Genomic DNA, 19,340 nt, shown 5'->3' on the forward strand with positions numbered 1-19,340 from the left:
ATCATACCATGACTCAAGTATGTGATATATATCATATCATGACTCAAGTATTGTGATATATATCATATCATGACTTGACTAGAAGACTGGATAGTATGTTTTACTGTGCTTTGTGTGCTTATAGACATGATATACGGTATGTATCATACCATGACTCAAGTATTGTGATATATATCATATCATGACTCAAGTATTGTGATATATATCATATCATGACTTGACTAGAAGACTGGATAGTATGTTTTACTGTGCTTTGTGTGCTTATAGACATGATATACGCTATGTATCATACCATGACTCAAGTATTGTGATATATATCATATCATGACTTGACTGGAAGACTGGATAGTATGTTTTACTGTGCTTTGTGAGCAGGGTACTGCTGTAATATGCTTTGTGAGCAGGGTACTGCTGTAATATGCTTTGTGAGCAGGGTACTGCTGTAATATGCTTTGTGAGCAGGGTACTGCTGTAATATGCTTTGTGAGCAGGGTACTGCTGTAATATGCTTTGTGAGCAGGGAACTGCTGTAATATGCTTTGTGAGCAGGGTACTGCTGTAATATGCTTTGTGAGCAGGGTACTGCTGTAATATGCTTTGTGAGCAGGGTACTGCTGTAATATGCTTTGTGAGCAGGGTACTGCTGTTATATGCTTTGTGAGCAGGGTACTGCTGTTATATGCTTTGTGAGCAGGGTACTGCTGTTATATGCTTTGTGAGCAGGGTACTGCTGTAATATGCTTTGTGAGCAGGGTACTGCTGTAATATGCTTTGTGAGCAGGGTACTGCTGTAATATGCTTTGTGAGCAGGGTACTGCTGTAGCCTGACTGTATTCAGACCCACTGTGTACCCCCAATACAATCTCAAAATCCAACCATAAAAATAATGAAGAAAGCAACTTTTGCTGTTGAGGATTTATTCCATTTTGAAATTGTTTATGCATTTCACAGCAAAGGTTAGGAGGAAAAATGATATTTTGGATGACTGAAAACCAATACTATAAGATGTAGAATGTATGATAATATAATATGACCATATACATGGCTGACAATTTTAGAGATCTGTTTGTCATGTCAGAAGATTACAGCAAGAGTACCTCATGGTTCTAGGCCAGACAAACTAAAATATACCAAGTCAGTAATCTTAATATCAACACCAGGTTTGTGATGCCATTTGTTGACGACAGATACCTGGGAAGGCTTTTATGGGAAACCTAAGACTAATATGCCTGATGGAAAATAGCTGTAAGCTTAACACTGTGTACAAAGCTGTAGGCTGCAGAGAACATTTAATCACTTTGGCAGGCCTGCGTTACTGGTTTCCTCACAGTATGAGAATATTTAGGATTTAAAGACACTGGATATTCAATTTGGAATTTGAGGTTTATGAACATGTTTTGTTCAAGTTTAATCCAACCTTTAATGACTTGCTCTTTTCACCATTACAATAAGCAGATAATGAGATTTGTGTAGACTGAGACTGCTTGAATGGCTGGCAATCTGAGGCTGAAAGACTCTGATTGGATCGTGCATGTGAGCTTAGATGACCATAATTAATTGCCAATCAGTGAAACTGTGTTTGCGGAGAACACTGGCCAATGCTTTGCTTTGTTGCAGACATATCTCCAGATCTATCGATAAGCTTTTGGTTATTTTTGGTATTTAACCCAGGGGTTTAATTTTTGATTGGGTATCCACCATTTTTAGAGGGTATTAAATTTTTTTTACCCACCTGTTTCTTGACATTTGGGTATTTTAACTCGAAAACCTGCTTTGTAACAAACCCTATATATCATGTAAAACTAGGTGAATAGTAGTATACCTGTGTGCTTATGGCTCCCTCTCTGGGAAACCATGGTTGTTTTGCAAAACATAGCATTGTAAGAAAGGCTATATATCTTTAATCACCAATCAGCGATGGTTTAAGAAAAAAAATGAACATTGACTAGGCACGATGTGCTTTTCAAATGGCATCTGTCAGTAAGTGAATTTCACAATCGGCTGATACACAATACTTTTATCCAACAGTTGTAATATACGCAATCGTTTTATCTAATACTTATAATATACACATTAATTTTATTGCAATTTTATTTGTTGCGTATTATTTGATTATTTGATTCGTCTGCATATATCAATTTATTCAATGCATATTTTACGCAAATATGGGGCTTATCTCGAGCTCTGTTTATCCAATTAATCTTTGTTGTTGCTTGATGACAACATGTGTTTATTGGAGTCTTTTGAGAATATGCCTACTGTCACACCAGGCCGGAGTGTTTGTTTCACCCTTACTCGTGAAGGAAAACTATTTATTAACTCACCTGACTGAAAGTCGCCAGAAAGTTCTCACTAATGATGACAACCCAAATTGTTCAAGAGATTTGAATCCAATTTTCAACATTGCCACAATGGCATCATGAAAACCTATTTTTGACTGAGTAGCCATTTTTTTCAAAATGTAAGTTTTGTACATGTGTAGTTAGTAGTGGGACTAAATTCATATGTTCCGGGGTTTTTTTTGCGATATGTTTTGATCATCATTTGACCTTTTCACATGGATCATTGTGAAAACTGCAAGTTTTTATGGCGTTTTATAAGTCATTATTGTTCAGAATGTAATAAAAATTGGTACATGTACGTGTAGTTAGTAGTGGGACTCAACATAGGTGTTCCATGTTATGCGATATTTGATATTTAGACATTGATTTGACAGTTGCACTTCTAAATTCTCTCAAAAGTAATTTTCTCAAGCTGTAAACATCATTTCCTCAGAAACCAGCCTTGACCAATGAAGCTGAAACTTTACAGGATTGTTCCAATTTGTTTAAGGGCTTTTGAATCTGATTTTCAATGTAGCCACTAAGAACCTCTATTTATGGCCACTGGTCGGCCCTTTCTCGTCATAATCTAATGTAATGCCCTTAAATTCTCCCAACTTTGGCATGTATGCTTTTCCTGATGATGACATATTTCATTTAAATCATTGTGATTTTACAGTGTTTTTGGTGAAATAAATAAAAAAATTGTTTGGCATTAAAAATACTCAGATACTATGTAAGGCTCAGAGTTGAAACTTTGTAAAAAGGAAATGTAGTCACAGCTACAGATCAGCTGCGTATTTGCATAAAATAGCCCCCAAAAATATTCAAGACCCACTTACTTTCAATTAACTTGTGTATAGAAATGCATGCATTAAATGAAAAACTCAAATGTATAAAAACAGCATGCGTAAATACCCAATGAAGCTTTTGCAGCATGCATACAATGGAGCTAATTTCCGAAACACAATTACGAGCTTATTTATTCTCCGAGTCAAGCCTATAGTTGGAACCCTTATTTACATCTAAAACATTCTTTTATTGTTTTTTTAAATCTCAAAATGTTAACTCATTTTTGGAAAAACCCAATAGTGATGAATAGATGAGTGAAAAATAATGCTTACCCAATATAAAATGTAAATAACTCAATTAAAATAAAAACCTTTGAGTAAAAACTCTGGTAGTTGTTGTGCATTACATTATTGTTTGAAAATAGTACATTAAATTCATGCTTGGAGATTTGGAAACATTGTGGACATTTAGATACTTGTTTCATATTTGTTAATGCATTTGGTGTTCGTATTGAAATATTTTCTGCATAAATACTAAGAGAGCACCTTTTGTTAAAGGCCTGTCTTTGTTAACATTTTAAATTGTTGACTACTTATCCAGGTGAGCTACAGTGCTGTGGAACTATTTTTTGTGCTTAGATAAGTCTAAAAATGTTAGGAAAATATTTGGCTGTGATAACTTTTCAAAATAGCAATAGATAAAGAGTTTGCAAAACACTGCTCACATGGTATTATATTCAAATGACTTTTTGAAAACAAAATCTTAAGTGTGCTTGTTATCTTATTATGTTGCTGCCTACTGACCAGGTTTTTCACTCACAAATCTGTGAACCATGAAATAAGAAACATATGGCCTCATGATGACTGTCAAGAAAGCAGCCCTGTAGATTTATATAAATATTACTGGGATAAATCCAGCCTACACCATGAATAAACACCTTGGGCATGGGCCTCCATCAGTCCATCAGTCTTAGAAACAAGGTTAGTCAAGGTAATCTAGAAAAATACGTTTTACCACAATCTCATTAACATCAGATCTTAGATCTCACTACACTACACAAAGTAATGAGAACATCTTATTACAGGACGCGTCAGAACAACCTTTACGCAAACTTTGACTTAACAATGAAATGACTAGCAAGAAATAGACAATCAGAAACAGCTTTCTCAAGCTTTACAGCACTAGTTTCAAACTGGCAACTTCCATTCCAGACTATGTTTTTTGAAAAATATAGATTAAAAATTTGAAAACTGAACAAAAGAAATTCTGGACTGTGTAATAGATGGCCGATATTGTATGGCAAGACATGGGCTGTGGAAAGTCTCTTCCATTTGAAATGTTTATGCTATTGAAGCAGGAGATAGATTGTCATTTTGACAGAATCTGTTGCCCAGCCTGTATCCTCAGATCTTGTTTAGCAGAAGTGAGAACTAGACCTGAGTTAATGAGATTGGTTCTACGATGTCATTGCAAATATCTGACTTCCTGTATTGACTGCTATCTGTGACAGGTACGAGGCCATCTGTCTGTGCTGTCTGTATCTTCTGTACATCGTCCTCATGTACTTCAACCTGAGACTGGAGCACTGGCTAGTCCCAGCATGCTCGAGGTGTTGTCTGGCCAAGTCTGTCGGAGAGGAGGATGTCCTTTATGACAGAATCAAATCAAATGGTGCTATTCCTGAAGGAGAATTAAGTAAGTTTATCTGGGTGCATTGGTGGTAAGATTGGATATATGACCTCAATTTTTTTTGACATTGTTTTTTAATGTTCACATGGAACTTATTACAATGATATTATTAGTGTGTTATATTTCCAAATGCAGAAAAAGCATGTGAAACTATTTGTGAATATATATGTTGTTATTTTCAGCTTGACCCCCATCAGCATCTCTATATGAACATGTATATTTATTATAATACAATTGTTGTTTTTGGAAAAAATACCCACCCGAAATCAACCATGGGGAAATGTGTTTAGGGGGACATTGAAAATGTTGATGAATAATGCATTCAGCATTAGATCGTGAGTAAGTTGTCCAGCTAGTAGTATGTGGGATTGGGATGGTATTTGTTGCAGGAACATGATAGTTTGTCATACAACTATGGAGTTTAAGTTACAAATATGAGTGAGAGATTGTGTTGCTAAATACATTACCAAGAAGGGGTACAAACTTGTTCTGTCAAAACTGGTTTCTGGTATAACTCTTTGAGTAGCTGCCTCAACCCATGGTTAAATCCCATCTACGCTGCTACACTGGGCCAGACCCTTCCCTCCCCTCGTTGCTACAATGGGCCAGACACTTCCCCTCCCCTCGCTGCTACACTGGGCCAGGTCCTTCCCCTCCCCCTCGCTGCTACACTGGGCCAGATCCTTCCCCTTCCCTCGTTGCTACTCTGGGCCAGACCTTTCCCCTCCCCTCGTTGCTACTCTGGGCCAGACCCTTCCCTCCCCTCTTGCTGCTACACTGGGCCAGACCCTTCCCCTCCCCCCTTGCTGCTACACTTGGCCAGACCCTTCCCCTCCCCTCGCTGCTACACTGGACCAGACCCTTCCCCTCCCCTCTTGCTGCTACACTTGGCCAGACCCTTCCCCTCCCCCTGCTGCTACACTGGACCAGACCCTTCCCCTCCCCCCTTGCTGCTACACTGGGCCAGACCCTTCCCCTCCCCTCTTGCTGCTACACTGGGCCAGACCCTTCCCCTCCCCCCTTGCTGCTACACTTGGCCAGACCCTGCCCCTCCCCTCGTTGCTACACTGGACCAGACCCTTCCCCTCCCCTCCCCTCGTTGCTACACTGGACCAGACCCTTCCCCTCCCCTTGCTGCTACACTGGACCAGACCCTTCCCCTCCCCTCCCCTCGCTGCTACACTGGGCCAGACCCTTCCCCCCCCCCCCCCCCCCCCCCCCCCCCCCCCTCCCCCCCCTCCCCCTCGCTACTACACTGGACCAGATACTTCCCCTCCCCCCTCGCTACTACACTGGGCCAGACCCTTCCCCTCCCCCCTTGCTGCTACACTTGGCCAGACCCTTCCCCTCCCCTCGTTGCTACTCTGGGCCAGACCCTTCCCTCCCCTCTTGCTGCTACACTTGGCCAGACCCTTCCCCTCCCCCCTTGCTGCTACACTTGGCCAGACCCTTCCCCTCCCCTCGTTGCTACACTGGACCAGACCCTTCCCCTCCCCTCCCCTCCCCTCGTTGCTACACTGGACCAGACCCTTCCCCTCCCCTTGCTGTTACACTGGGCCAGACCCTTCCCCTCCCCTCCCCTCGTGCTACACTGGACCAGACACTTCCCTTCCCCTCGTTGCTACACTGGACCAGACCCTTCCCCTCCCCTCCCCTCGCTGCTACACTGGACCAGACCCTTCCCCTCCCCTCGTTGCTACTCTGGGCCAGACCCTTCCCCTCCCCCCTTGCTGCTACACTGGGCCAGACCCTTCCCCTCCCCTCATTGCCACACTGGACCAGACCCTTCCCCTCCCCTCCCCTTCCTTCCCCTCCCCTCCTCTCGTTGATACACTGCACCAGACCCTTCCCCTCCCCTTGCTGCTACACTGGGCCGGACCCTTCCCCTCCCCCTGCTGCTACACTGGGCCAGACCCCTCCCCTTCCCTTGCTGCTACAGTGGACCAGACCCTTCCCCTCCCCTCCCCTCCCCTCCCCTCGCTGCTACACTGGACCAGACCCTTCCCCTCCCCTCCCCTTGCTGCTACACTGGGCCAGACCCTTCCCCTCCCCTCCCCTTGCTGCTACACTGGACCTGACCCTTCCCCTCCCCTCCCCTTGCTGCTACACTGGACCTGACCCTTCCCCTCCCCTCCCCTCGCTGCTACACTGGACCAGACCCTTCCCCTCCCCTCGTTGCTACTCTGGGCCAGACCCTTCCCCTCCCCCCTTGCTGCTACACTGGGCCAGACCCTTCCCCTCCCCTCATTGCCACACTGGACCAGACCCTTCCCCTCCCCTCCCCTTCCTTCCCCTCCCCTCCTCTCGTTGATACACTGCACCAGACCCTTCCCCTCCCCTTGCTGCTACACTGGGCCGGACCCTTCCCCTCCCCCTGCTGCTACACTGGGCCAGACCCCTCCCCTTCCCTTGCTGCTACAGTGGACCATACCCTTCCCCTCCCCTCCCCTCGCTGCTACACTGGACCAGACCCTTCCCCTCCCCTCCCCTTGCTGCTACACTGGGCCAGACCCTTCCCCTCCCCTCCCCTTGCTGCTACACTGGACCTGACCCTTCCCCTCCCCTCCCCTTGCTGCTACACTGGACCTGACCCTTCCCCTCCCCTCCCCTTGCTGCTACACTGGGCCAGACCCTTCCCCTCCCCTTCCCTCGTTGCTACACTGGGCCAGACCCTTCCCCTCCCCTCCCCTTGCTGCTACACTGGACCAGACCCTTCCCCTCCCCTCCCCTTCCCTCCCCTCCCCTCCTCTCGTTGATACACTGGGCCAGACCCCTCCCCTTCCCTCGTTGCTACACTGGACCAGACCCTTCCCCTCCCCTCGCCTTGCTGCTACACTGGGCCAGACCCTCCCCTTCCCTCGTTGCTACACTGGACCAGACCCTTCCCCTCCCCCCTTGCTGCTACACTGGGCCAGACCCTTCCCCTCCCCTCATTGCCACACTGGACCAGACCCTTCCCCTCCCCTCCCCTTCCTTCCCCTCCCCTCCTCTCGTTGATACACTGCACCAGACCCTTCCCCTCCCCTTGCTGCTACACTGGGCCGGACCCTTCCCCTCCCCCTGCTGCTACACTGGGCCAGACCCCTCCCCTTCCCTTGCTGCTACAGTGGACCAGACCCTTCCCCTCCCCTCCCCTCGCTGCTACACTGGACCAGACCCTTCCCCTCCCCTCCCCTTGCTGCTACACTGGGCCAGACCCTTCCCCTCCCCTCCCCTTGCTGCTACACTGGACCTGACCCTTCCCCTCCCCTCCCCTTGCTGCTACACTGGACCTGACCCTTCCCCTCCCCTCCCCTTGCTGCTACACTGGGCCAGACCCTTCCCCTCCCCTTCCCTCGTTGCTACACTGGGCCAGACCCTTCCCCTCCCCTCCCCTTGCTGCTACACTGGACCAGACCCTTCCCCTCCCCTCCCCTTCCCTCCCCTCCCCTCCTCTCGTTGATACACTGGGCCAGACCCCTCCCCTTCCCTCGTTGCTACACTGGACCAGACCCTTCCCCTCCCCTCGCCTTGCTGCTACACTGGGCCAGACCCTCCCCTTCCCTCGTTGCTACACTGGACCAGACCCTACCCCTCCCCTTGCTGCTACACTGGGCCAGACCCCTCCCCTTCCCTCGCTGCTACTCTGGGCCAGACACTTCCCCTCCCCTCCCCTCGTTGCTACACTGGACCAGACCCTTCCCCTCCCCTTGCTGCTACACTGGGCCAGACCCTTCCCCTTCCCTCGTTGCTACTCTGGGCCAGACCCTTCCACTCCCCTCCCCTCCCCTCCCCTCGCTGCTACACTGGGCCAGACCCCCCCCCCCCCCCCCCCCCCCCCCCCCCCCCCTCCCCCTCGCTACTACACTGGACCAGATACTTCCCCTCCCCCCTTGCTGCTACACTTGGCCAGACCCTTCCCCCCTCCCCCTCGCTACTACACTGGGCCAGACCCTTCCCCTCCCCCCTTGCTGCTACACTTGGCCAGACCCTTCCCCTCCCCTCGTTGCTACTCTGGGCCAGACCCTTCCCTCCCCTCTTGCTGCTACACTTGGCCAGACCCTTCCCCTCCCCCCTTGCTGCTACACTTGGCCAGACCCTTCCCCTCCCCTCGTTGCTACACTGGACCAGACCCTTCCCCCCCCCTCCCCCTCGCTACTACACTGGACCAGATCCTTCCCCTTCCCTCGTTGCTACTCTGGGCCAGACACTTCCCCTTCCCTCCCCTCGCTGCTACACTGGACCAGACACTTCCCCTCCCCTTGCTGCTACACTGGGCCAGACCCTTCCCCTTCCCTCGTTGCTACTCTGGGCCTGACCCTTCCCCTCCCCTCCCCTCCCCTCCCCTCCCCTCCCCTCGCTGCTACACTGGGCCAGACACTTCCCCTCCCCTCCCCTCGCTGCTACACTGGGCCAGACCCTTCCCCTCCCCTTCCCTCGCTGCTACTCTGGGCCAGACACTTCCCCTCCCCTCCCCTCGTTGCTACACTGGACCAGACCCTTCCCCTCCCCTTGCTGCTACACTGGGCCAGACCCTTCCCCTTCCCTCGTTGCTACTCTGGGCCAGACCCTTCCACTCCCCTCCCCTCCCCTCCCCTCCCCTCCCCTCCCCTCCCCTCCCCTCGCTGCTACACTGGGCCAGACACTTCCCCTCCCCTCCCCTCGCTGCTACACTGGGCCAGACCCTTCCCCTCCCCTCCCCTCGCTGCTACACTGGGCCAGACCCTTCCCCTCCCCCCTTGCTGCTACACTTGGCCAGACCCTTCCCCTCCCCTCCCCTCCCCTCCCCTCGTTGCTACACTGGACCAGACCCTTCCCCTCCCCTCCCCTTCCCTCCCCTCCCCTCCTCTCGTTGATACACTGGACCAGACCCTTCCCCTCCCCTTGCTGCTACACTGGGCGACCCCTCCCCTTCCCTCGTTGCTACACTGGACCAGACCCTTCCCCTTCCCTCCCCTCGCTGCTACACTGGGCCAGACCCCTCCCCTTCCCTCGTTGCTACACTGGACCAGACCCTTCCCCTCCCCTTCCCTTGCTGCTACACTGGACCAGACCCTTCCCCTCCCCTCCCCTTGCTGCTACACTGGACCTGACCCTTCCCCTCCCCTCGCTGCTACACTGGGCCAGACCCTTCCCCTTCCCTCGTTTGCTACTCTGGGCCAGACCCTTCCACTCCCCTCCCCTCCCCTCCCCTCCCCTCCCCTCGCCTTGCTGCTACACTGGACCAGACCCCTCCCCTCCCCTCGCTGCTACACTGGGCCAGACCCCTCCCCTTCCCTCGTTGCTACACTGGACCAGACCCTTCCCCTTCCCTCCCCTCGCTGCTACACTGGGCCAGACCCTTCCCCTCCCCTTGCTGCTACACTGGGCGACCCCTCCCCTTCCCTCGTTGCTACACTTGACCAGACCCTTCCTCTTCCCTCCCCTCGCTGCTACACTGGGCCAGACCCCTCCCCTTCCCTCGTTGCTACACTGGACCAGACCCTTCCCCTCTCCTTCCCTTGCTGCTACACTGGACCAGACCCTTCCCCTCCCCTCCCCTTGCTGCTACACTGGACCAGACCCTTCCCCTCCCCTCCCCTCACCCCTCCCCTCCCCTCGCTGCTACACTGGACCAGACCCTTCCCCTTCCCTCGCTGCTACACTGGGCCAGACCCTTCCCCTCCCCTCCCCTCGCTGCTACACTGGGCCAGACCCTTCCCCTTCCCTTGTTGCTACACTGGACCAGACCCTTCCCCTCCCCTCGTTGCTACTCTGGGCCAGATCCTTCCCCTCCCCTCGCTGCTACACTGGGCCAGACACTTCCCAGATCATCATTTCAGGAAGCTAAGTTCTCAACCATCACATGTCAGGAAGGTAAATCCTTGACCATCACATGGCAGGAACGTAAATCCTTGACCATCACATGGCAGGAATTTAAATCCTTGACCATCACATGGTAGGAAGCTAAATCCTTGACCATCACATGGCAGGAAGGTAAATCCTTGACCATCACATTTGACCATCACATGCCAGGAAGGTAAATCCCTGACCATCAGATTTGACCATCACATGGCAGGAAGGTAAATCCTTGACCATCACATGGCAGGAAGGTAAATCCTTGACCATCACATGCCAGGAAGGTAAATCCTTGACCATCACATGCCAGGAAGGTAAATCCTTGACCATCACATGCCAGGAAGGTAAATCCTTGACTACTTGCTGCCAGGAAGGTAAATCCTTGACCACATGATGCCAGGAAAGTAAATCCTTGTCCACATGATGCCAGGAAAGTATATTCTTGACACACATATGTTTTTAGTGTGTGTTGATTAAGTCATGATCAGTTTTCAATACAATCATCAGTATTCGATCTTCAGAGGATTGATATATAAATGGCTTTGGAGAGCATCACAGGGTGAATTGCAAACACTGGGAATGGACATTGGTTCAGCCGATGTGTACTGATTTCCTTAAAACATCACTCAGAAAATGCTTTTATTGAAGTACGACCTTCCAAGAGAGACCGGGTAATGGGAGTAAGGACTGAGCTGTAGGTAACTGAGCTATCAGTGGGGCAGATAAGGAGAGCTTGCACTAGAACTGCTCTGGAGCCGCACATCACTCTCCTGGGCTGTATTGAGAGGCTTTACCGAGGATGGTGTGCTGGATACTTGCAGCATCATACCATCCTAATGGGCATTGACAACACTGACTTGGACAAGACTGCATAATCCCCTAGGCCCTGGTTGGTTGCAGATGCTGTTTGGACATTCTAATGTATTTTGTTGTAGATCACTGCCCCGAGTCGATGCAAATGCTCCCCCTTACCTCTGACTGTGAATCTGATGAGGGTTCATACCCAGATACCAACACCTTTGTGAAGCGGGCGCCTCCATCTGCATGTATTTAGCTTCTACTTATTTCAGAAAAATTAAAGATTAACTGCATTGGGAAGTTTGATTTGGCATCAATTTTCAAGCAATACTTTTTCTTATCAATTGTGAAAAAGCTGTATTTTTTATTTTTCACAAATATATATTCCTATATACATATATATAATATTTTCCTATTGGTTCTCTGTATTTATATGGTATATATAACCTGGTTGATGTAGTGGTGAAGGTTTCTTTAGTTAAATCATTTCTACATACCCTGGGAGCATTATGATTTTTCTTCCTTGAGGTTTTTCTGTAAATTTGTCTAAATCATATCAAGTCCTTGTACATGTTCTATGATATGCTTGCTGTGAGAAGATGCGAGAAGGGGGATTAACAGTGGAAGGTGATGTATGTTTTGCAGCACCACACAGGGAAGCAGATGAGCCTGCCGGGCTGTGTGAAGTTCCAAGTGGATGCTGCAAGAAGCTGCTCTGGTTCGTCTCTCTACCACTATGTGCCATACTGTTCCTGTCTGTACCCGACTGCCGAAAACAAGCATGGAAGAAATGGTTCCTGTTGACATTTCTCCTGTCCTTAGTTTGGTTGTCTCTCTTCTCATTCCTAATGGTGTGGATGATTACAATTATAGGTAAGTTTACTTGACTTTCCAGTCTATATTTAAGAAATAAAGTTTGCTCTACCTCCATGTGTAGTACTCATTCCTTTTTCCCGAGACAGATATAATTCAAAAGCACCATCACCCCCGGCTCAGACAATTTTGTGATTGCTGCGGTACAGACTCAGTGGTTTGAATATGTTTGTGGGCACGACATTATCTTGCCGTATTTTGTTCCACGTTATGTTCAAATATTCACCAAGTTTATAGAAACTATTTCAAAGAAAATTTATGTGGATGCACCATCTTGCTTGACAGTAATGGAAGAACGATGTTACCAAGGATGCGTTACATCATGGGGGGAGGTAATTTATACAGCGCTGCGACATCAGACCATTATGATGTAACTTAAAAAGTGTACTTTATCAAAGGATACTTTATCTTTAAGCAAAACATCTTAGAATTCTTTACTTTTGTGACACAAGGATGGCCCATTGATCCAGTATGAAGAGTAGCATCCCTCAGACAGTCCAGAAACTGTGGGGTTGACTCCAGATCCATCCTGGTTATGTTTCTAGGTTTGTCAGCACCATATTCATGTTTACGGGTTTCTCCAATGTTGGAGACCTGCATCACTTGGGGTTTTCAATGTCACGTGAACAAATATGGAGGATTGACATGGTCTCTAGCTATCTTACTGCACGTATGTGAAATCTATGAGTCCTTATATTCTAATGATGTGACTTTCATTGCCCACCGAACAAAAGGATGCCAATTATTACTTGGTATAAAGATTATTACAAAGATAAGGGAATCTGGTGCATCTAACAATTAAGGAAGTGGGCTTTTTCATTTCGTATGATTCCCAAAACATGTAGAGAGTTAATTTTTCTGCAAAGTAAATGGTAGTTGAATGAAGGCGGGAGGATTTGTCTCCCTTTAACTCCCACAGTGGCACCACAGTGCTGGAGTCATTCAGGTTATCCTTCAACCATGCACAGATACAACTTGGTGAAGGCTGTCTCTTAACGTGCTAAATGAGTGCAAATAAATTGAGCAACAATTTGTGTTTGGTTCTCAAGTGATTTTTTTAAAATGCCAAATCATTTCGTTACAAACTGCTCCTGATTTGTGAGTCATATGTATTAATAATCCTCTCAAAGCAGTGACTTATTGATGTGAAGATATAATGTGTGTTGATGGTATGATTGTTTTATTCACAGGTTTCACAGCTAATATTCCTGACAGTATTATGGGTCTGACCTTTGTTGCCTTTGGAGTCAGCCTCCCTGATGTTGTGGCATCGCTCATAGTTGTTAGAGAAGGTAGGTGCAAGTCTACCTGATGTTGTGGCATCTATCATAGTCGTTAGAGAAGGTAGGTGCAAGTCTACCTGATGTTGTGGCATCTATCATAGTCGTTAGAGAAGGTAGGTGCAAGTCTACCTGATGTGTTAGTATCACACATAGTCGTTAGAGAAGGTAGGTGCAAGTCTACCTAATGTGTTAGTATCACACATAGTTGTTAGAGAAGGTAGGTGCAAGTCTACCTGATGTTGTGGCATCTATCATAGTCGTTAGAGAAGGTAGGTCCAAGTCTACCTGATGTTGTGGCATCTATCATAGTTGTTAGAGAAGGTAGGTGCAAGTCTACCTGATGTTGTGGCATCTCTCATAGTCGTTAGAGAAGGTAGGTCCAAGTCTACCTGATGTTGTGGCATCTATCATAGTTGTTAGAGAAGGTAGGTGCAAGTCTCCCTAATGTGTTAGTATCACACATAGTTGTTAGAGAAGGTAGGTGCAAGTCTACCTGATGTTGTGGCATCTATCATAGTTGTTAGAGAAGGTAGGTGCAAGTCTACCTGATGTTGTGGCATCGCTCATAGTCGTTAGAGAAGGTAGGTGCAAGTCTACCTGATGTTGTGGCATCTCTCATAGTCGTTAGAGAAGGTAGGTCCAAGTCCACCTGATGTTGTGGCATCGCTCATAGTCGTTAGAGAAGGTAGGTGCAAGTCTACCTGATGTTGTGGCATCTCTCATAGTTGTTAGAGAAGGTAGGTCCAAGTCTACCTGATGTTGTGGCATCTATCATAGTTGTTAGAGAAGGTAGGTGCAAGTCTACCTGATGTTGTGGCATCTCTCATAGTCATAGAGAAGGTAGGTGCAAGTCTACCTGATGTTGTGGCATCTATCATAGTTGTTAGAGAAGGTAGGTGCAAGTCTACCTGATGTTGTGGCATCGCTCATAGTCGTTAGAGAAGGTAGGTGCAAGTCTACCTGATGTTGTGGCATCTATCATAGTCGTTAGAGAAGGTAGGTCCAAGTCCACCTGATGTTGTGGCATCGCTCATAGTCGTTAGAGAAGGTAGGTGCAAGTCTACCTGATGTTGTGGCATCTATCATAGTCGTTAGAGAAGGTAGGTCCAAGTCCACCTGATGTTGTGGCATCGCTCATAGTCGTTAGAGAAGGTAGGTGCAAGTCTACCTGATGTTGTGGCATCTATCATAGTTGTTAGAGAAGGTAGGTGCAAGTCTACCTGATGTTGTGGCATCTCTCATAGTTGTTAGAGAAGGTAGGTGCAAGTCTACCTGATGTGTTAGTATCACAAATAGTCGTTGGAGAAGGTAGGTGCAAGTCTACCTGATGTGTTAGTATCACAAATAGTCGTTGGAGAAGGTAGGTGCAAGTCTAAACACTGCTGAGTTTAACTCACTCATGCATTAACATATATGTACTAACTTTGGCCTTCTTGTAAGACTGAAGTTGTCTGGTGGTGGTACGAAGCGGTATCATGTTGGTTTTCTTTATTTGCAGGATTGGGGGATATGGCAGTTTCTAATGCAATAGGAAGCAATGTGTTCGACATCCTTGTATGCCTTGGAGTACCTTGGTTCCTCCAAACAGCAGTTCTCCGACCAGGCACTGAGGTGCAGGTCTATAGTGCAGGTAGGCAACAACCTCACAACATCAGTTTATCTTCTTCAGACCCACACCATGTCATGCAGTCTCACCCAAAGTAACACAGTTATCTATGTATTCTCCAGGCTTGACATACACTGGTCTCACCCAAAGTAACCCAGTTATCTATGTATTCTCCAGGCTTGACATACACTGGTCTCACCCAAAGTAACCCAGTTATCTATGTATTCTCCAGGCTTGACATACACCAGTCTCACCCAATGTAACACAGTTGTCTATGTATTCTCCAGGCTTGACATACACTGGTCTCACCCAAAGTAACCCAGTTATCTATGTATTCTCCAGGCTTGACATACACCAGTCTCACCCAATGTAACACAGTTGTCTATGTATTCTCCATGCTTGACATACACTGGTCTCACCTAATGTAACCCAGTTATCTATGTATTCTCCAGGCTTGACATACACTGGTCTCACCCAATGTAACCTAGTTATCTATGTATTCTCCAGGCTTGACATACACTGGTCTCGTCCAATGTAACACAATTATCTATGTATTCTCCAGGCTTGACATACACCAGTCTCACCCAATGTAACACAGTTATCTATGTATTCTCCAGGCTTGACATACACCAGTCTCACCCAAAGTAACCCAGTTACCTATGTATTCTCCAGGCTTGACATACACCAGTCTCACCCAATGTAACACAGTTATCTATGTATTCTCCAGGCTTGACATACACTGGTCTCACCCAATGTAACACAGTTATCTATGTATTCTCCAGGCTTGACATACACTGGTCTCACCCAATGTAACACAGTTATCTATGTATTCTCCAGGCTTGACATACACTGGTCTCACCCAATGTAACACAGTTATCTATGTATTCTCCAGGCTTGACATACACCAGTCTCACCCAAAGTAACCCAGTTACCTATGTATTCTCCATGCTTGACATACACTGGTCTCACCCAATGTAACACAGTTATCTATGTATTCTCCAGGCTTGACATACACCAGTCTCACCCAATGTAACACAGTTATCTATGTATTCTCCAGGCTTGACATACACTGGTCTCACCCAATGTAACACAGTTGTCTATGTATTCTCCATGCTTGACATACACTGGTCTCACCCAATGTAACACAGTTGTGTATGTATTCTCCAGGCTTGACGTACACTGGTCTCACCCAATGTAACACAGTTTTCTATGTATTCTCCAGGCTTGACAGACTGCAGTCTCACCCAATGTAACACAGTTATCTATGTATTTTCAAGGCTTGACATACACTGGTCTCACCCAATGTAACCCAGTTATCTATGTATTCTCCAGGCTTGACATACACTGGTCTCACCCAATGTAACACAGTTATCTATGGATTTTCCAGGCTTGACATACACTGGTCTCACCCAGTGTAACACAGTTGTCTATGTATTCTCCAGGCTTGACATACACTGGTCTCACCCAATGTAACACAGTTGTCTATGTATTCTCCAGGTTTGACATACACTGGTCTCACCCAAAGTAACCCAATTATGTATGTATTTTCCAGGCATGACATACACCAGTCTCACCCAATGTAACAAAGTTATCTATGTATTCTCCAGGCTTGACATACACTGGTCTCACCCAATGTAACACAGTTATCTATGTATTCTCCAGGCTTGACATACACTGGTCTCACCCAAAGTAACCCAGTTATCTATGTATTCTCCAGGCTTGACATACACCAGTCTCACCCAATGTAACAAAGTTATCTATGTATTCTCCAGGCTTGACATACACCAGTCTCACCCAATGTAACACAGTTATCTATGTATTCTCCAGGCTTGACATACACCAGTCTAACCCAACTTAACCCAGTTGTCTATGTATTCTCCATGCTTGACATACACTGGTCTCACCCAATTTAACCCAGTTGTCTATGTATTCTCCAGGCTTGACATACTGCCGTCTCACCCAATTTAACACAGTTATCTATGTATTCTCCAGGCTTGACGTACACTGGTCTCACCCAATGTAACACAGTTATCTATGTATTCTCCAGGCTTGACGTACTCCAGCCTGACTCTGCTGTCCACGGTTGTTTTCCTGCTAGTGGCCACACATCTGAATGGCTGGAAGCTGGACAAGAAGTACGGGGCAGTCCTGCTCGTGGTATACCTGATCTACACAGTGCTAGCTTCACTGTATGAACTCAATATATTCGGCTACTTCCATCCTGTGGAGTGCCCCAGCAATTATTAAGTGATGACTCTCATAGTGTTTTAAAAGTTAAGGTTTTTCATGTGTTTCTTTGGTACAAGTTAAGCAGATGATATTAAACATGTTCTTATAAGAAATATCTGCAGTGTGACTTGCAGCACAAGTATGATCCCGACTACTAAAGCAAACAAAATGGCAAAAATCAAAACTCAAAACATTATTGCATTTAATGTAGCTCTTGCATTGTTACAGTTTCTTTCTACTTTATTTATGGTGTAAGATCAAACTGGATGAAACATCATGAAGATAATTAATTTGTGACTGTCTAGGTCAGAAATGATGACATATCAACTGAGGTTATCTTGTGGCCATATGTCTTTTGTCAGTTAACGTACATTCCTATGTCCTGTATATCATTCATCAAATATCCACTTTTCCTCTTTGAATATGCCATGAGTGTTTACTGGTTCTAAGAGCTGAAGTATGTGTGATCTTACGTTGTAAGTGTGCTTCAGATTTAGTTAGAAACTTGGAGAATGAGGCTTTGTAAAATAGAATGAGTTTTAAGAATGTCTCTGTTGATGGCTTGCCTTGTACCAAAGATTGCTTCTTCAGTTCAATGCGGAGCTAAACAAAGATAATGGTTGCTATTTGGCACTGTCCACAGACCAGGAACCCGTTGTGATATTCAATGTCTGTGTTTCTCTCATCAAACATGGAGAAAGTTAATGTTGCAATTCTACTTGTTACTTATCTAGAAGCAGCTGCCTCACTTGTGTTACATTGCCTTGTTTTGTGTGTTGCTGTTATTCACTTCATTCTAATCAGGTGAGATGAATGGAAGCAGAAGTTGTTGTTAGGGTCAACACAGCCCGGTCATGATCTGCCCATCTTGCAGGAACACCCCGTGAAGGTCTTCACCAGATGTTACAGGGTCTCCTGAGAGGTCCTCACTTGAACCTGTTTGTTGAAGGGCTGTAACATGCCACAGAATGAACACTATTCACATCTGTAGCTGAAACATATGGAACTGAAACGTCCTGATGGAGACGCAGGAACACACACAGGTGTTGCAGATTAATATCTGCTGATGTCTTTATGAGAATATGTGTCACATAGTGTTTGTATACTCCCTATGGAACTGAGAATGTATTTGAGATTTATCCTGTTCCTTTGACAGAGGTATTAATGTCACATGCTTTGAGAATATGTTGTTTGACATCTTGTGCTTTGTAAATGGATTTAAATGGAACGGATTGATAAGAAAAGGTGAACAAGTCCATTTTCACCCATCATTTCAAACCAAGTTTATCTTAATTCTTTGATTGGCATTGTAGATCCTGGGAAATGTAATAACCGCTTGTTGGTTTCCACTGATCCAGCTTTTGATGCATATACTGGCCCAAATTAACATTATTGTTATGGAGGTATCATTAAGAGAGTTGATGTATTATTAAATGCCATTCTGAAAGCGTTATTAAACTTAAGTTTGACCATCTTTATCAGCATGCGGTAACTGCTAGGTGGGTTGATCATGTGCCAGACTGTGTTATTTCAAGTTGGTGTCTTGTTAAATTTGTATGTTAAGTTATCATATGATTTATGTTCTGTTAAATGCTTATATTTGTTTTTCTTATTGATTTGTTGCAGAAGAATGTTATATTTTCTTTGTTGTATGATTGTTGATGTTCAAAAGTATATATACTACATGGGGTCAGGGAGGTTACCTGTCCTTGAGAGCATATATACAATACTGAGAGACAGACAGGTTACCTGTCCTTGAGAGCATGTATACAGTATTGAGGGCCAAGGAGGTTTACCTGTCTTCAAGAGCATGTATACAACACTGAGGGACAGACAGGTTACCTGTTCTTGAGAGCATGTATACAATACTGAGGGACAGGGAGGTTACCTGTTCTTGAGAGCATGTATACAATACTGAGGGTCAGGGAGGTT

At 46.3% G+C, this 19,340-nt stretch overlaps 1 protein-coding gene across 17 annotated transcripts in view; it reads left to right on the forward strand.

Moving 5' to 3' along the window:
- LOC124116598 (probable sodium/potassium/calcium exchanger CG1090) overlaps positions 1-19,340 on the forward strand; it is a 95,885-nt gene that overhangs the window by 66,797 nt on the left and 9,748 nt on the right. For 15 of the 17 annotated variants that reach the window (XM_048393490.1, XM_048393496.1, XM_048393487.1 and 12 more), the window contains exons 6-11: positions 4,624-4,808; positions 11,555-11,665; positions 12,063-12,290; positions 13,481-13,582; positions 15,072-15,203; positions 17,227-19,198. In XM_048393490.1, the coding sequence (XP_048249447.1) occupies positions 4,624-4,808; positions 11,555-11,665; positions 12,063-12,290; positions 13,481-13,582; positions 15,072-15,203; positions 17,227-17,426 (958 nt within the window). In that variant the 3' untranslated portion in view covers positions 17,427-19,198. The other 2 variants (XR_007220131.1, XR_007220135.1) reach the window with 1 other exon arrangement.

Source organism: Haliotis rufescens, unplaced genomic scaffold, assembly GCF_023055435.1.
Source record: "Haliotis rufescens isolate VD_foot unplaced genomic scaffold, xgHalRufe1.0.p SCAF_12, whole genome shotgun sequence".
NCBI classification, from domain to species: domain Eukaryota; kingdom Metazoa; phylum Mollusca; class Gastropoda; order Lepetellida; family Haliotidae; genus Haliotis; species Haliotis rufescens.